The 19,259-nt window shown below is 43.0% G+C and overlaps 2 protein-coding genes and 1 gene segment (V, D, J or C); 1 reads left to right on the top strand and 2 right to left on the bottom strand.

The window, feature by feature from the left end:
• Positions 1-415: 415 nt before the first annotated feature.
• LOC115150130 (Ig mu chain C region-like) lies at positions 416-7,693 on the bottom strand. The segment is given in 7 exon segments: positions 416-853; positions 1,372-1,689; positions 1,974-2,315; positions 4,444-4,554; positions 5,052-5,396; positions 5,870-6,211; positions 7,014-7,693. Coding segments are annotated over 7 exon segments (1,842 nt in total).
• A 133-nt stretch (positions 7,694-7,826) lies between these two features.
• On the bottom strand, positions 7,827-13,700 carry LOC115150131 (EKC/KEOPS complex subunit TP53RK). Its single transcript, XM_029693090.1, has 2 exons — positions 13,443-13,700; positions 7,827-8,326 (listed from the first exon to the last, which is right to left on the bottom strand). The coding sequence occupies exons 1-2, from the start codon at positions 13,666-13,668 to the stop codon at positions 7,833-7,835; spliced, it is 720 nt and encodes a 239-aa protein (XP_029548950.1). The 5' UTR covers positions 13,669-13,700; the 3' UTR covers positions 7,827-7,832.
• Positions 13,701-13,865: 165 nt separating this feature from the next.
• LOC115151173 (solute carrier family 2, facilitated glucose transporter member 10-like) lies at positions 13,866-17,557 on the top strand. Its single transcript, XM_029695185.1, has 2 exons — positions 13,866-13,892; positions 16,592-17,557. Exons 1-2 carry the CDS (start codon positions 13,866-13,868, stop codon positions 17,543-17,545), a joined length of 981 nt encoding a protein of 326 aa, XP_029551045.1. The 3' UTR covers positions 17,546-17,557.
• The last annotated feature ends 1,702 nt before the right edge of the window (positions 17,558-19,259 follow it).

Here is a 19,259-nt window from a genome sequence, read left to right on the forward strand (position 1 = left end):
CCCTTTCGGTTACTGACCCAACGCTCTAACCACTAAGCTACCTGCCGCCCCAATTGAAGTGTTTATAGTGATCAATCTGCTATTTTCATACCGTATGCAGGATGTAAGTGTAAAGGGTTACAAACCTGTGTTTGTTAGATTAACTTACCTCAATATAAAAGGTGTAGTACTGACACTTTTCCTAGTTTAGGCCCCACATTTCATGAGCATATCTAGTATGCTACGACAGTTCAGGGCAAGCACCTTTTTCAGTTCAATATTTACAGTCTATCAGAAGATAAAGTGAACGGAATTAACAAAACAAGTATAAATGCATCAAATTAATTTACAAAAATAACCTTAGGTGTACTATATACTTTAGCTGTAATATCCTTATATACATCCCAGGCCTGGGTTCAAATACTACTTGAAATCATTTCAAATACTTGAGCCATCCTTTATTGAGCTTTCCTGTTGTAATGGAACCAATAGAAAAGTCCCAAAAGTGCAAACAAAGTATTTGAACAAAGGTCTGACTTCCCTTGACTAGGTGACTATGAGATGTGATGTGTGAACACCCTCTCCTCTGGTTCCTTCTGGGCACTGTGGACCACCCTGCACCTGAACTCTGAGCCGTAGTCCTCCATGGTGGGGCTCAGTTTGAGGAAGCTCCACATAGAGTAGAGGCCGTTGACGTTGAGGCTGGGTGGGGAGTTGAAGAACTGGCTGTTGGGGACCGTCTGTCCGTCCTTAAACCATGTGACAGACACTTGTTCAGGACAGAAGTCTTTGATGCAGAGGTTGAGCGTGCACTCCTCATCCAGCAGAGGGAGTAGTGGCTCACACTTGATGAACATCACACTTGGAGGAGTACCTGGTGAAGAAGACACATGGATCCTAATCATTACAGTAGGCATCAAATTGAATAAAATTGCCTGAAACAGGGAGGGAGTACTTGGACATGTCCAATAAGAAATGATCATTTTCATTTTCAGTTGCAAAAATAGTTTTGCTATGATAAGCCCAAATTAACATAACTGATGACACATCACGTTTGCACAAAAAAGTTCTCAGAAGACACTATCAACTTATCAGGGGAAGACTATCTTGAATAACAACTGTTATATTCTGTCTGTTGATCCCTTCTGAGCAAAATTAGGACAACCAACAAATAGAATTCCATTTCCAGGATGTAAACTTGCCCTCTAACTCGTATTTCATCTACACATTATGACAATTACCACCATATAGACTAGCTTTGATTGTCTGAATACATTTGTGAGATAAATGTAGAAACGTAACTAAAATAGAGTTCTCAAACTGGTGCCCCCCCAGTCAAAATGAGTTTGTGACCCCTGTGCTAAAAAGAACAGCATGTCTTTGATTAGTTACCTTGTGTGTTGATATGATAGAGAACGTCTTTGTATCCTGGCCCGGGGAAACTGGAGTGATACAAGCGGCATGTGTAGACCGCCCTCTCGTCTTCCTGAGCTATTGTCAGTTCGATCTTACTCCACATGCTGTACATCCGCTCGTGGTCAGAGAACGGTCCATAGTTAGTGGCTGTCCCCACCTGCTCCCCATCATTTCTCGACCACTCGAGATGGAGGTCGTCCGGGTAGAACTTCTCGACCCGACAGCATAGCACCAGCAACCTCTTCACCTCTGGGATCTGAGGCATGCTGGAGATGTGAAAGAACGATGGAGTCACTGGGGATAAGGAAAAGGGAACAGTGTGTTAAGTCAAAAGTGGCACATTTCTAGATATTGGTACAAATTCAGTTGGATGGACTTTTTTGGTTGTGTTTTATGAATGACAGTGTATATAAAATATTATATATAATATTAATATGTCCACTCATTTGTATTGCTCTCAAGACCCACTTCAAGCTTGTACAACTACTTGACTTTAAACACAGAACAGTTCAGCATGATGTACTGGTTACATTACGTTATTAAATTATTATAATTATTCCATTACATTATTACATTACCTTTTACACTCACAGTGGTCTCCCTGGTGATCCTCCTGCCTCTGTACAACACAACACACAGGTACTTAGCCTGGTCCTCACTGACTGACAAACAGACGGACAGGGTGGACACGTGATGCATGCTCTCAGAGCTGATGTTAGCCTGGTCACTCAGGTCCTTGCGGCTCAACAGTGCCGTTGATTGGCTATTGGAAGCTGCGTTACAGTCCCTATTGGCTGTTATCTTGTACCATTTCACTTTGAGCTCTCTAAGTCGTACTCTTTTAATGGTGCATTTTAAGTTGGTCGGCTTCATGGCATAAACGATGGTGGGTTTGATGATGTCAGAGATGCTGGGAGGAACTGAGGAAAAATACACAAATATTATGACAATGATCATGCTACATCGGTATTCACCGTGCTACATCGGTAGTCACCTTGCTAAGTCGGTAGTCATTATACTACATCAGTATTCACCATGCTACATCAGTATTCACCATACTACATCAGTATTCACCATGCTGTCAGTAGTCACCACACTACATCAGTATTCACCATGCTGTCAGTAGTCACCATACTACATCAGTATTCACCATGCTGTCAGTAGTCACCATACTACATCAGTATTCACCATGCTGTCAGTAGTCACCATACTACATCAGTATTCACCATGCTGTCAGTAGTCACCACACTACATCAGTATTCCCCATGCTGTCAGTAGTCACCATACTACATCAGTATTCACCATGCTGTCAGTAGTCACCACACTACATCAGTATTCACCATGCTGTCAGTAGTCACCACACTACATCAGTATTCACCATGCTGTCAGTAGTCACCACACTACATCAGTATTCACCATGCTGTCAGTAGTCACCACACTACATCAGTAGTCACCACACTACATCAGTATTCACCATGCTACGTCGGTAGTCACCATGCTACATCAGTATTCACCATGCTACATCAGTATTCACCATACTACATCAGTATTCACCATGTTGTCAGTAGTCACCATACTACATCAGTAGTCACCATGCTACATCAGTATTCACCATGCTGTCAGTAGTCACCACACTACATCAGTATTCACCATACTACATCAGTAGTCACCATGCTACGTCGGTAGTCACCATGTTGTCAGTAGTCACCATGCTACATCGGTATTCACCATGCTGTCAGTAGTCACCATACTACATCAGTATTCACCATACTACATCAGTAGTCACCATGCTACGTCGGTAGTCACCATGCTGTCAGTAGTCACCACACTACATCAGTATTCACCATGCTGTCAGTAGTCACCACACTACTTCAGTATTCACCATGCTGTCAGTATTCACCATGCTACGTCGGTAGTCACCATGCTACATCAGTATTCACCATGCTACATCAGTATTCACCATGTTGTCAGTAGTCACCACACTACATCAGTATTCACCATGCTGTCAGTATTCACCATGCTACATCAGTATTCACCATGCTACATCAGTATTCACCATGTTGTCAGTAGTCACCACACTACATCAGTATTCACCATGCTGTCAGTATTCACCATGCTACATCAGTATTCACCATGCTACATCAGTATTCACCACACTACTTCAGTATTCACCATGCTGTCAGTAGTCACCATGCTACATCAGTAGTCACCATGTTGTCAGTAGTCACCATGCTACGTCGGTAGTCACCATGTTGTCAGTAGTCACCATGGTACATCAGTAGTCACCATGTTGTCAGTAGTCACCATGCTACATCAGTATTCACCATGTTGTCAGTAGTCACCATGCTACGTCGGTAGTCACCATGTTGTCAGTAGTCACCATGCTACATCAGTAGTCACCATGTTGTCAGTAGTCACCATGCTACGTCGGTAGTCACCATGTTGTCAGTAATCACCATGCTACATCAGTATTCACCATGTTGTCAGTAGTCACCATGCTACATCAGTAGTCACCATGTTGTCAGTAGTCACCATGCTACATCAGTAGTCACCATGTTGTCAGTAGTCACCATGCTACATCAGTAGTCACCATGTTGTCAGTAGTCACCATGCTACGTCGGTAGTCACCATGTTGTCAGTAGTCACCATGCTACATCAGTAGTCACCATGCTACGTCGGTAGTCACCATGTTGTCAGTAGTCACCATGCTACATCAGTAGTCACCATGTTGTCAGTAGTCACCATGCTACATCAGTAGTCACCATGCTACATCAGTAGTCACCATGTTGTCAGTAGTCACCATGCTACATCAGTAGTCACCATGTTGTCAGTAGTCACCATGCTACATCAGTAGTCACCATGTTGTCAGTAGTCACCATGCTACATCAGTAGTCACCATGCTACATCAGTAGTCACCATGCTACATCAGTAGTCACCATGTTGTCAGTAGTCACCATGCTACGTCGGTAGTCACCATGTTGTCAGTAGTCACCATTCACCAACAGAACACACCTGAATCTAATAATCACTTCTTGGATGTAAACATACCTGTGTAAAAATACCTGTAGAAGACCATTGCACCACCGATGACAGAGAAGACCAGAAGAACACTAACAAGACTAGTAACTACCATCAGTGTTACGGCATTAAACCCTGGATCTGATGAGAGAGGAGTTAGAAGTACATGTTGATTAGCTGATAAAATACACTAGAAATTCACTGAAATTGACTTTGTGTATAGTAGTGTTCAGTTTAATCATTATTAAATCACCCAATTGCAGAGAAGACCAGAAGAACACTAACAAGACTAGTAACTACCACAAGTGTTACAGCATTAAACCCTGGATCTGATGAGGAGTTAGAAGTGCATGTTGATAAAATACACTAGAAATACACTGAAATTGACTTTCAGTCCATTGAAATACACTATGTGTATAGTAGTGTTCAGTTGAATCCTTATTAAAACACCCAATTGCATTTTTTTTAAAATTCTCATTGTATTCATTATCTGTATTTGTCTTTGTCTTTTGTATGCTTAATGATATATTTTAATTTATGCTCAGAGCCGCAAGCTAAATTTCCCCATGGGGAAAATACAGTATAATTTGTTATGAATCCCAATATAAAGCTGATAGAGTGGTCTGTTGGCTTCCCACCTTGCACGGTTAACAAGATGCTTTTGCTGTATTTCCCATCAGGGTAGGACCTATGTTCGATGTGACAGATGTACATGGCTCCTCCGCTCCCTACGGCTGAAGCCTGGACAGTGATGTGACTGCTGACACTGTAGGTGCCGTCTGGATTGGGCACAGCCATTCCAGTGCACACATCCCGCGAGATGGCCCCGCGAGCCATGCTCCCACGGGCCACCCGGGAGCCATTTTGGATCAGCCAGGTCACGGCCAGATTCTCTGGGTAGAATCCCGTGATGTCACACATCAATGTCCTTTCCTGCCCCTCCATCACCGTGGCGGTCTCTGGGAGGGACACTGAGGGTCTGGCTGTAGGGGAAAGATGGAGTAAAGAGAGTGAATTTATTTCCCTCACTGTGGCCTAGTTCACACACAATTAAATACATTGTACACATAGCCTGAGTGTGAAGTTGTGAACTAAGCCTGAGTGTGAAGTTGTGAACTAGGCCTGTGTGTGTAAGGTAAAGCCATGTCATTATGTAAACAATAAGGTACATCCATTAGGATACTACTGGAGGCCTATTCTCAACAATTCCACTTACTTTCACAGAAATACCAATACTATTGTAGCATCAGTGGAGGATGGTGTCACTTTAAAATTGGAGGACCGGCTCATTGTAATGACTGGAACAGTACCAAACACATTCCATTCCAGTCATTACTATGAGCCGTTCTCTTTTCAACAGCCTCCACTGCCTATCATTGCTTCATTTTCTGCTGGGCTAAAATGTTCTGGTGATAAAATGCACAAAAGAAGGGGCAAACAGCATGTCAGACAGCACCTGATACTTCCAGCTGTGAGGAAACTTTGTATGTGTTGGGAGTGATGATCACTCTGCAGCGGTAGAATCCCTCATCGGCCACGGTCATGTTGAACAAACGAAGGGATGCATTGCCCTGAAGCAACCCCGTTTGGTCGACTTGAGACCCTTCACGATGCACCTTGGCGCTCTCATTCTGGAAGGTATACACTAGGTGCTTTATGGTTTCTTTATCCACCATCATCCCCCACTCAACCGTGATTTTCTCCAGTGGTACACGTTCAGGCTTCTTGAAAAAGCAGTTTAAGGTAACGTCCGTGCCAGCTAAGATGGCTATCTTCTTTGTAGACTGGGCCTTTGCACCTAGTCCAAAACACAAACCAGTTTAGGTAATATATTTTTATCTCAGTCATGAGAGTTTGGGGTTGAGTGCCTTGCTGCAGTATTTGAATATAAAAAAATTCACATGAGTCTACAGCATGTAGCTGGCAGGTATTTTATGATAATCACCCTGACTCACACTCAATACATAGGATACAATACTTTTTTGGTCAATTTGCACAGATATGCTTAATTTTTTTTTGCTGTCATCGTACCCAACCTGACACATTGGGAGCAGCGCCCCTGGGAGCACTTAGGGGAAAAGTGCCTTGTTCAAGGGGTAGGTAGTATACAGGGATATAAAAGCCAACAACCAGATCACTCCTTGCAGATTTCCCCACAGGCAGCTCGGGGGTACGACCGCTGGCCCATAATCAAAACTGACACGTTTTATTTTATGTATTTATTTAACCTTTATTTAACTAGGCAAGTCAGTTAAAAACAAATTCTTATTTACAATGACGGCCTACCCTGGACGACACTGGGCCAATTGTGCGCCACCCTATGGGACACCCAATCACGGCCGGATATAAAACAGCCTATTCTCTGCTGTTACATAAAAAACATGCATAGCATAAACAGCTACTGTAAGATATCTTCCCATAAATGTAGTAATGCAACGATAAAGATTAGACGTGAAAAATGTTTAAGAACTTGTTTTGTAGCCAAGACACATACTGTTGCTCGCTACGAGGACTGACTTTGACCTTTGTCCCACTACTCCTAAGAAACCTGTAGTTAGAATACAAAGACAATCAAAATACTGGCCAGTTTTTCCTCTTACCTTTACAATGCAAAATAAGGAGCAGAATCGTAGTGACATTTTTAATATCCCAGCTACTATTCATTGGTAATCACGTCAGGTTTTTTACTGTGACAGGTGTATTGAGACTGGAGAGCAATTCTGAAAGTAAACTTTGACACAGATCTCAGTCAAGTGCGTTCCCATGCTCCAATTGAGTCACAGGAAAGCTCATAAGTTACCAAATATGGACTTCGTTACGTAACAGTGAATATTGTGATTGTGGGCGTCAGAAAGGCGCAATAGAAATAGTATTGAGAAAGCATTGCCTGCATACTGTGTGGGGCTGACTGAGGAACCACATTCTAGATTCTCAGCATACTAAACTGAAAGAACACAAACCAATAAAGCGAGCAGTCTTTTATTTCAAAAACTAATATTTCTAGTAACATAACATTGTGGCACTGACAGTCTCTATGCTCCCATACAAAAATCAAATAGAACTTAACAAATCAGTGCCAAACAGGGCATGTCATTATAAATGCATTTGCACAGATTATCTCGTAGGTTCCCTTTAACCTACCATCGACCTTTCTATTCTCAACCGACCGTCGACCCCTTTCTCCCTCTCAGCCGACCATCGACCTCTTTCTCCCTCTCAGCCGACCGTCGACCTCTTTCTCCCTCTCAGCCGACCATCGACCTCTTTCTCCCTCTCAGCCGACCATCGACCTCTTCCTCCCTCTCAGCCGACCATCGACCTCTTCCTCCCTCTCAGCCGACCATCGACCTCTTCCTCCCTCTCAGCCGACCATCGACCTCTTTCTCCCTCTCAGCCGACCATCGACCTCTTCCTCCCTCTCAGCCGACCATCGACCTCTTTCTCCCTCTCAGTCGAACTTCGTCAAGCTTTTTGATAACAGCGTGGGACTTCTTGGACGAGGCTGCATATGCCTTCAGCAGCTTCTCGAACAGAGCCTCAGTGTTGGGGTGGGTGCTGAGGAAAGCTTTCTCCAGCACGTACATGTCCACTCCCTTGTCCTCAGGCAGCGCCGATATGTAGCTCAGGCCAAAGTCAATGAGGACCAGCTCCGTCTCTCCGCTCTCAGCGCCCGCCTTCAACAGCATGTTGGAAGTGGTCAAGTCTCCATGGACAACGTCCTCATCGTGCATTTTGGCTAGAATCTGACCCATCTTCTGAGCGAGCTGGTCCAGGCGTTCCACTGGGCTTTTCTGGGCAGAGGACAGCTGTGTGGAGGCGATGTGGTCTCGTACGGTGATGGAGCCGACGATGTCTTCAAGGAAGATGCAGTGGGAGGTGTAGTCTACAAAGTAGACGACTGGTGCAGATATTCCTGAAGAAAGAGAGAGAGAGATATATATTGGTGGGGATGAGAGAGAAGGGGGGGTATAATTAGACACTAATACAGATCAGGGATATACAGGCTTGTATCTTATCTGATATGTACACTACATGGCCAAAGGTATGTGGACACGTGCTCGAACATCTCCTTCCTCCTTCTGGGAAGGCTTTCTACTAGATGTTGGAACATTGCTGCGGGGACTTCCATTCAGCCACAAGAGCATTAGTGAGGTAAGGCGTTGATGTTGGGTGATTACGCCTGGCTCACAATCGGTGTTCCAAGTCATCCCAAAGATGTTTGATGGGGTTGAGGTCAGGGCTCTGTGCAGACCTCGCATTGTGCATATGGCCATTGTCATGCTAAAACAGGAAAGGGCCTTCCCAAACTGTTGCCACAAAGTTGTAAGCACAGAATCGTCTAGAATGTCATTGTATGCTGTAGAGTTAAGATTCCCCTTCACAGGAACTTAGGAGCCTAGCCCGAACCATAAAAAACAGCCCCAGACCATTATTCCTTCTCCACCAAGCTTTACAGTTGGCAATATGCATTCAAGCAGGTAGCGTTCTGGCATCCACCAAACCCAGATTCGTCCTTCGGACTGCCAGATGATGAAGCACGAGTCATCACTCCAGAGAACGCGTTTCCACTGCTCCAGAGTCAAATGGCGATGAGCTTTACACCACTCCATCCAACGCTTGGCATTGCACATGGTGATCTTAGGCTTGTGTGCGCGCGGCTGTTCGGCCATGGAAACCCACTTCACAAAGCTCCCGATGAACAGTTATTGCGCTGAACTTTTCAGAGGCAGGTTGGAACTTGGTAGTGAGTGTTGCAACAGAAGATGATTTTTACGCTCTACACGCTTCAGCAGTCCCGTTCTGTGAGCTTGTGTGGCATACCACTTCGTGGCTGAGCAGTTGTCGCTCCTAGACGTTTCCACTTCACAATAACAGCACTTACAGTTGACCTGGGAAGCTCTAGCAGGGCAGAAATTTGACGAACTGACTTGTTGGAAAGGTGGCATCCTATGACGGTGCCACGTTGAAAGTCACTTAGTTCTTCAGTAAGGCTATTCTACTGCCAATGTTTGTCTATGGAGATTGCATGGCTGTGTGCTCAATTTTATAGACTTGTCAGCATTGAGTGTGGCTGAATTAGCCGAATCCACTCATTTAAAAAAGGGGTGTCCACATACTTTTGTATATAATCTGCGCTAGAACAGTATAGGCCTAGCAATCATCAACATCCTGTATTGGAAAGATTTGACAGCTGTCCAGTTCTGGACACCTGTGTAGTGAGAAGCAGCTCTGTAACTAACATTTATTTCAAGATGAAAAATGATTGCATAGAACACCTGTGGTCACTCACTACCTCTTGTCCAAAGATTGCTCCCTCTGATTTTCAGTTGAATCATTCATGACAGTGCGGACTGCATACAACAGTTAATTTGGCCTATGCTGTAGGCCTGTTTAACATTCAACAATTAGCAAGAGCAAGCCTGCTTCTTTCCCCAAATAGACTATTAGGCCTAGTATAAAAAATAAATGTCCTATAGCTTTTGCTGGGATTTCATGAGAAGAGGAATTGCCTACTGCGGAGAGGCGTGCATAGGCCTATAGACTATTGCGCACGGAAACAGCTGGAAGAGAGAGAATAGTGATGTGTAACTGAAGTAAGAAGCTAAATGTTAGGCCATTCATTAGCTAAATATTAGTGCATAGGCTAAATATTTATCTGTGAAAGTGCCTGAAAATAAAGTTAAACAGATTATGAAATGGCAGATCTGTGCGTTCCTCCAGGCCACACTCTGGGCCACACACTCCGGACCCTCGGCTATTCCTCTTAAATCTTGTACAGTCCCAGGAAAAGCCAGACTATACAAATGCTTGTTGGACACTTATTTCGACTTATTTTCTTTAGCCTACTAATAGCCTATTGGAGGAGAGATACAGGCTTGCTCTTGCTTGCTGAACCTGGCATGGTATAATTTGATATGGAATCTTTTCTTAATTTATAGACTAATCAACAATGATTATGTTTAGTCCTGGCCCACACACACACACACAAACACCTGGCCAATATGCCGTTTTAGGCGAGACAAAAAAAATGCTTCCATCTGTCATGGAAATTCATACTGAGGGAGACATTTCTTCAAACAATCATCTTTATTTAATATCGCTTATTATTGCAATAATGAAGCAGTCAACTGCACACTCAAGCTATCTCTAGTAAAACTATACACCCAGATTAGCTGCAGGGTGCTACAGTTGAGACCATAAAACACAGCATTAGTAGGACAGAAATATCTCAGTGTTTGTTAAGTAAATAATTGTTAAATATCCAACAAATCAGGTAAATATGTAATTTTTCTGTCACACATCATAACCCCGCAAAATATAATAGTAGCCTAGGCCATACAGTGTCGGCACGCAATGCACTTTTATGAATACTCATGTGGTAACCTACCGTTTGTAAAACAGACAATTTACCATGAATCCCAGTCATTTGGTTAGCCTACATTATATCCTGTTAATGCATGTATTAATTAGTCATTTCGTTTTCGGAGTGGAAACGTCATTTGCAGAGTGAGGAACCTGCTACACTTGTGAGAAACACATGTTGGTTTATTTCACACCATCATTTACGCGCTCCATGTCAGCAATGAGCACGTGTCTGGTTTCTCTGTCCTGTTAATGTAGACGGAGCGCGCGAGACCGAGTACCATAGCAGGCCCACCTGGCCTACTTCTATGGAGTCAATGTGCGTGGTTACAGGTTAGTCAAGGTCATTTGTACATGTAGGTAGTGGTAAAGTGACTATGCACAGATAATAAACAGCGAGTAGCTGCACTGTGGCCATTTGATTAGCTGTTCAGTCTTATAGCTTGGGGATAGAAACTGTTAAGAAGCCTTTTGGACCTATACTTGGTGCTTCGGTACCGCTTACCATGCAGTAGCAGAGAGAACAGTCTGACCTGGGTGGCTGGAGTCTGACCATTTTTTGGGCCTTCCTCTGACAGCACCTGGTATAGAGGTCCTGGATGACAGGAAGCATTTACTTTTGACACTGAAGTATATTTAAAACCAAATAGTTTTAGACTTTTACTCAAATAGTAATTTACTGGGTGACTTTCACTTTAGACATTTTCTATTAAGGAATCTTAATTCAAGTATGACAATTGGGTACTTTTTCCACCACTGGTTTTGCTGGATGTCTAGCCCGCATTTTCCGTATATGTGCTTCATTTTTCAACTGGCTAAAACACAGAAAGAAAAATGAGCCAGATATTTCACCTGATGTACAGTGCATTGGGAAAGTATTCAGATCCCCTTGACTTCTTCCACATGTTGTTACGTTACAGCCTCATTCTAAAACGTATTAAATTGTTTTTCCCCCCTCATCAATCTACACACATAATGACAAAGCAAAATCAGGTTTAGTATTTTTTTTTGCTAATTACAAATAACAAACTGAAATATCACATTTACATAAGTATTCAGACCCTTTACTCAGTACTATGCTGAAGCAACTTTGGCAGCGATAACAGCCGAGTCTTCTTGGGTATGATGCTACAAGCTTGGCACACCTGTATTTGGGGAGTTTCTCCCATTCTTCTCTGCAGATCCTCTCAAGCTCTGTCAGGTTGGATGGGGAGAGTCGCTGCACAGCTATTTTCAGGTCTCTCCAGAGATGTTCGATCGGGTTCAAGTCCGGGCTCTGGCTGGGCCACTCAAGGACATTCAGAGACTTGTCCCGAAGCCACTACTGCGTTGTCTTGGGTGTGTGCTTAGGGTCATTGTCTTGTTGGAAGGTGAACCTTCTCCCCAGTCTGAGGTTCTGAATGCTCTGCAGCCCTCTGTAATTTGCGCCGTTCATCTTTCCCTCGATTATGACTCGTCTCCCAGTCCCTGCCACTGAAAAAAAGCCCCACAGCATGATGCTGCCACCACCATGTTTCACCATAAGAATGGTGCTAGGTTTCCTCCAGGCGTGAGGCTTGGCATTGAGGCCAAAGACGTCAATCTTGGTTTCATCAGACCAGAGAATCTTGTTTCTCATGGTCTGAGAGTCCTTAGGTGCCTTTTGGCAAACTCCAATCAAGTTGTAGAAACATCTCAAGGATGATCAATGGAAACAGAATGCACCTGAGCTCAATTTCAAGTCTCATAACAAAGGGTCTGAATACTTAGGTAAATATGGTATGTTTTTTTAACAGAAATGCAAACATTTCTGAAAACCTGTTTTCACTTTGTCATTATGGGGTATTGTGTGTAGATTTGAGGGGGGGGAAATAATTTAATCAATTTTAGAATAAGGCTGTAATGTAACAAAATGTGGAAAAAGGGAAGGTGTCTGAATACTTTCCAAATGCACTGTATAGGCTAAATGTGAAGCATCCACTGAGAGAAAGCTTAGTGGCAGGCAGTGGGAGAAGATGGAATGAGATGGATTTTGGCAGACACATTTTCTAAATGATTAAACATTTGATGTCCATACAGTTTTATGTTTCCAAAACTACAATCTCCAAGACTTTACCCTTTGCAAAAGTTTTTTTTTTAAATGACGTTTAGGAGTGCAAGGTCGAATTAAGTTAATGCACACATGAACTTCAGACATTCCATAACGGAAATATGCAACTGAATGCGCCAATAGGATCTCACAAACTCGTGCTTGGCTCTGCCCACTATGATTAACTTGCTCCCATTTGATACGACATCCTATCGTCTAGGTCTTTCTTGGATATAAAAAAAAAATCGTTGGCTAAAAGCTAGCAAGGTGGAGTCTGTGTACTTCCGTTCGTACCACAGCGCGGTAAAGCAACGCACTGCAGTGCCGCACAACGTAGAGTAGCGGACTGCTCCACTGACAATGAATGACTTCCGACGGAACGCAATGCATCTGGTTGACATGAGGTTTAGGTCAAGGCCGCTACGTCTCCAGTTGAGCAACACAAACGAGGAAAAAGTCCGTGGTTGTATTTGATACGGTTTAAAAAAAAATAAAAGTATGAATTTCGCGCGATCATTTATCAATACTCACCTCCTCTTTGATATAAGAGAACGGAGTTGAGCTTTCCTCAGCTACATCTTGGGCTAACGCTACTCACCAGCTTTTCGACAGCGAAGTATTGAGCGCACCTCTTGCACGGTTCTGCGATGTGTGAGTTTTTCATCCAACAACGGGTGTCTATACAATTTCGGAAACCTTTCTTTTACAATGGTTGGCTTGCCCAAAAATGACCCTCGATATACACGAGCTTCTGCACCCTGTTTTATCAGTTGTATTTTGTTAAGAAACTGCGGTAGGGCCACGCTGGTCCCTTCAACAGCCATGTTTACAAATCGCTGTGTCGTCCCTCTTCCTGACAGTTGGCACAATTACATAAATTTAAAACTGCTGCCACCTTCTGTTTCGGCGTAAAACTGACGAGGATCAGAATTGATCATGTTCATGCCCTCAGTCGAAATCTGTAAAAAGATTGGAGATAACGCAAGCTAGGTCACATCAAACATGTAATTCACAACGGGAAATGATAGCCCATACTGCCTATTGTGAGGTTAGTTATTTAGACAGAACATTTTTATAGTCACACAATACGTGTTTGTCCCTACTTGCTGTAATTTATATGGGCTTTTGCAGACAATAAGTCATTTGCATATACTACTGTGAGGGTTTTTATTTAGCCTGCTTGTTGCTCTCAAGATCCCAAGGCATTCTTTCTTATCCCAAGGGTTCTCAGCTAAGCACTGCTTACAGTGGGTCCATGTGAACTACAATCCTGACGTTTCTAAATGTTAAAACAGATCATCAATAACCATTGCTTGCAATACGGTTTTTGAAAAATATGGAACTTATCTTTCAAATGAGCAAAAACAGTATTTCAAATAAAAAAATATACACTCACTGTAAAAGGTCAGATCCATACGGCTGTGTGCCTCCAGTCAACGAACTACACTTCCCATACACTTCCTCCCTAGTTACACACTCACAGGTGTTTGAGCACCATAGATAGCTAATTAGCACAGGTAGTTGCTTCCGTCTGCCTTCCGTAAACAAGTGCTGTAACATGGATACAGTGCCTTCAGGAAAGTATTCAGACCCCTTGACTTTTTCAACAATTTGTTACGTTACAGCCTTATTCTAAAATTGACTTTTTTTAAAATCCTCAGCGATCTACACACACTACCCCCTAATGAAAATGCGAAAACAGGTTTCTAGACATTTTTGAAAATGTATTATGAATAAAAAACCAAAATCTTATTTACATATAGTAAGTATTCAGGCTGTTTGCTATGAGACTCGAAATTGAGCTCAGTTGCATCCTGTTTCCATTGATCATCCTTGAGATGTTTCTACAACTTGATTAGGGTCCACCTGTGGTAATTTCAATTGATTGGACATTGTTTGGAAAGGCACACACCTGTCCATATAAGGTCCCACAGTTGCCAGTACATGTCAGAGCAAAAACCAAGCCATCGGGTCAAAGAAATTGTCCGTAGAGCTCAGAGAAAGGAGCAATCGGGGTAGAAGGGCCTTGATCAGGGAGGTGACCAAGAACACGATGGGCACTCTGACAGAGCTCTAGAGTTCCTCTGTGGAGATGGGAGAACCTTCCAGAAGGATAACCATCTCTGCTGCACCTCACCAATCAGGCCTTTATGGTAGAGTGGCCAGACAGAAGCCACTCATTAAAAAGGCACATGACAGCCTGCTTGGAGTTTGCCAAGATGCACCTAAAGACTCAGATCATGAGAAACAAGATTCTCTGGTCTGATGAAACCAAGATTGATTTTTTGGCCTGAATACCAAGCGTTTCGTCTGGAGGAAACCTGGCACCATCCCTACGGTGAAACGTGGTGGCAGCAACATGCTGTGGGGAGGTTTTTCAGCAGGGACTGGGAGACTAATCAGGATCAATGGAAAGATGAACGGAGCAAAGTACAGAGAGAACGACCCTAAGCACACAGCCGAGACAAGGCAGGAGTGACTTTGGGACAAGTCTCTAAATGTCCTTGAGTGGCCCAAATACAGGTGTACCAAGCTTGTAGCGTCATACCCAAGACTCGAGGCTATAATCTGAATACTTATGTAAATGTGATATCATTTTTTTTTTTTTTTATTTATATACATTTGCAAACATTTCTGAAAATATGTTTTTACTTTGTCATTATGGGGTATTGTGTGTAGATTTGAGGAAAAAATAAAATGTAATCAATTTTAGAATAAGGCTGTAATGTAACAAAATGTGGAAAAAGTGAAGGGGTCTGAATACTTTCCGAATGCACTGTACATACAAATAAGTTTGCCTAAATAGATGACCACTAACCACTCTAACATAATTTAGAGCTCTGATAGATTGGAGGACATCCTCCGGAAGTTGTCATTATTAATGTGTAAGTCTATGGAAGGAGGTGAGAACAATGAGCCTCCTAGGTTTTGTATTGAAGTCAAAGTACCCAGAGACGGACAGAAGTTAGCTTGGAAGTTAGCTGTCCTCCGGCTACACAATGGTGCTACCCTACAGAGTGCTGCTGAGGCTACCGTAGACCTTCATTGCAAAACAGTGTGTTTTAAATATTTGTTGACATGTGAATATATTTAGTATAGTTTTATCTAAAAAGGGTCAACTTTTCACTTTTTATTTTTATGAAATTCACTGAGGAAGGTCCCCCTCTGAGGAGCCTCCACTGATGTACAGTAGGCCTAAAATAACATGCAATACTTATGCAATGTTTTAGTCTGCCATCTGCAGAACTGTAATAAAGCCTGAATAATCATTAAAGATACCACATAGGGTTTACATAATATCCTGGAATTTTGCCAGATTCATTAGCAATATATTGCATATCAAACATGTATATGTACATGAAGAATATATATTGTTTATGACCTTTCTCCAAACATGAATGTAGTTTTTAACAGCTAATGTTTTATTTGGGACATTGAATATATTTATGATAAACAAATGAGCATTTCTTTTAGCTGCTTTACTATATACATTTCCTCCATATAGGCACACATATGAAAATAGACACACATTAGTACATACTGTTGCACCTTGATATTTTTACCATATGTCCAAACCATGATCAATTGTGTCACATCATCCAAGGATCATTCAAATGTAGACTAAATGAATCCTATACTCACACAAAACATGTTAAACTCATATACTCCAAATGTTTTTCTTCTTCCCTAGGTTAAGTTTTATTGCCACGTGCACAAGTACAGTGAAATGCCTTGCTCCAGGCCTAGTTCCAGCTCACCTGTGTCCAGCAGGAGGTGGTCAGTACCCTTCTGATCGGGGTCTTGCTGGCTTCCCTGGTCGGCGGGTGGCTGATTGACCTCTATGGCCGCAGGAATTCCATCCTCCTCAGCAACGTCCTTATCCTGGCAGGGAGTCTGGTCCTGGTTAGCACCTCTTACTTAGCGCTGGTGGTGGGAAGAATCACGGTGGGCTTCGCCATATGCATCTCCTCCATGTCCTGCTGTATCTTTGTTACGGAGATGGTCACCGACAAGCATAGGTTTTTGTTTTTGGGACCTAACGAAGTTGGTATCACCGTGGGCATTCTGGGAGCTTATGCCATGAACTATATCCTGTCTGATGCCAGACATGGAAGGAAATATATGTTTGGGTCAGCCATCGTGCTGACTTTGGCTCAATTTGTCTCCATTTGGTTCCTCCCGTCCAACGCTGGAGCACCTGCAGAATGCCAAAGAGCAGGCGCTCAAAGAGGCCTTATTCGCTTCATTGAGGATCACGAAGTAGAGAATTCGGCAACCATTTCCAACAGACTTGATAATGCACAGCACAGCATTGTGCACCTCTTTCAACGGATGGATAACGTGAGGTTCAGGACTATGATAGGGCTGGGCTTGGTGATCTTTCATCAGTTCTCCGGTCAGCCCAAAGTGCTCTTCTACACCTCAACCATCTTTCATTCAGTGGGCTTTGAGAGTAATGCCTCAGCAGTGCAGGCATCCGTGGGCATGGGGGTAGTCAAAGTGATCGCCACCTTGGTCTCCATGGTGTTTGCCAATAGGGTTAGCAGGAGGCCTCTGCTCATCGGTGGATGTACAGTAATGTCTGTGTGTTTGATCACCATAGGACTTCTGAGTAGGCGTTCGGTGGTCAACACCAAGACACCCTGTAGTGCTGGGGATAACTCATTTATTTTCACAGATGAAAATGATAAAGCACAATAGTTTTAAAAGGTATACAGGCATCCTACTAACTTTCAAGTCTGCATGAAAAATAATTAGCGTTTTCCATTTAATCCAAGAGACATCGTACACAGGGGTCAGGAAGCTGAAGCTCCTGAGTAGGTGGGGCTGTTTAAATACTCATTCTTGGCAATCTCAGTTAATCAGTCATTCAATGTTGTTAAACTTGCACATTCACTATAATTCTAAACAGGGCACATTCTGCACTAGATTATAAAACTCTGAAATTATCGTTATCTACACTGAACAAAAATCTAAATGCAACACGTAAAGTGTTGGTCCCATGTTTCATGAGCAAATTTGTTTAGATCCATGTTAGTGAGCATTTCTCCTTTGCCAAGATAATCCATCCACCTGACAGGTGTGGCACATCAAGAAGCTTATTAAACAGCATGATCATTACACAATACACCTTGTGCTGGGGACAATAAAAAGCCACTTTAAAATGTTCTCACACAACACAATGCCACAGATGTCTCAAGTTGAGGGAGCATGTAATTAGCATGCTGACTGCAGAAATGTCAAACAGCTGTTGCCAGAAAATTAATAGTTCATTTCTCTAACATGTCATTTTAGAGAATTTGGCAGTACGTCCAACTGCAGGCCAGGACCTCCACATCTGGCTTCTTCACCTGCAGGATCGTCTGAGACCAGCCACCCAGACAGCTGATGAAACTGTGGGTTTCCGCAACCAAAGAATTTCTGCAAAAACTGTCAGAAATCATCTCAGGGAAGCTCATCAGCAGCAGCTAATGGACTAATGCAGTTTGGCGTTGTAACCGACTTCAGTAAGAAATGCTCACCTCCGATTGCCACTTGCATGTTGGAGAAGTGTGCTCATCACAGATAAATCCCGGTTTCAACTGTTCTGGGCAGATGGCAGACCGCATGTATGGCGTCATGCGGGCAAGCGGTTTGTGGATGTCAACGTTGTGAACAGAGGGCTCCATGGTGGCGGTTGGGTTATGGTACGGAAAACAAACAATTGCATTTTGTCAATGGCAATTTGAATGCACAGCTACCATGAGATCCTGAGGCCCATTGTCATGCCATTTATCTGCCGCCATCACCTCATGTTTCACCACGATAATGCACAGCCCCGTTGTCGCAAGGATCTGTACACAATCCCCGGAAGCTGAACATATCAGATTTCTTCCATGGTCTGCATACTCACCAGACATGTCACCCATTGAGCAAGTGTGGGATGCTCTGGATCGACATGTACGACAGCGTGTTCCAGTTCCCGCCAATATCCAGCAACTTCGTGCAGCTATTGAAGAGTAAGACAACATTCCATAGGCCATAATCAACAGCATGTGAAGGAGATGTGTTGTGCTGCATGAGGCAAATGGTCACACCAGATACTGACTGGTTCTGATCCACAGCCCTATTTTATTTTTTAAAGGTTTCTGTGATCAAATTCATATCTATTTTCCCAGTCATGTGAAATCCATAGATTATGGCCTAAATTAATTTATTACAATTGAATGATTCCTTATTTGAACTAACAAATCTTTGAAATGGTTTCATGTTGCGTTTATATTTTTGTTCAGTATAAATGCTAGGCTGGAAGCAAGGGGAAATGTACGAGTTGAGCTAAATATAGTAGATGATTCAGACAGCAACATGACATTCTAGTTCAGCTAAATACAGGAGATGATTCAGACAGTAACAAACATGATATTCTTATGGAGGG

The sequence above is a fragment of the Salmo trutta genome, chromosome 16 (genome assembly GCF_901001165.1).
Source record: "Salmo trutta chromosome 16, fSalTru1.1, whole genome shotgun sequence".
Classification (NCBI taxonomy): Eukaryota; Metazoa; Chordata; class Actinopteri; order Salmoniformes; family Salmonidae; genus Salmo; species Salmo trutta.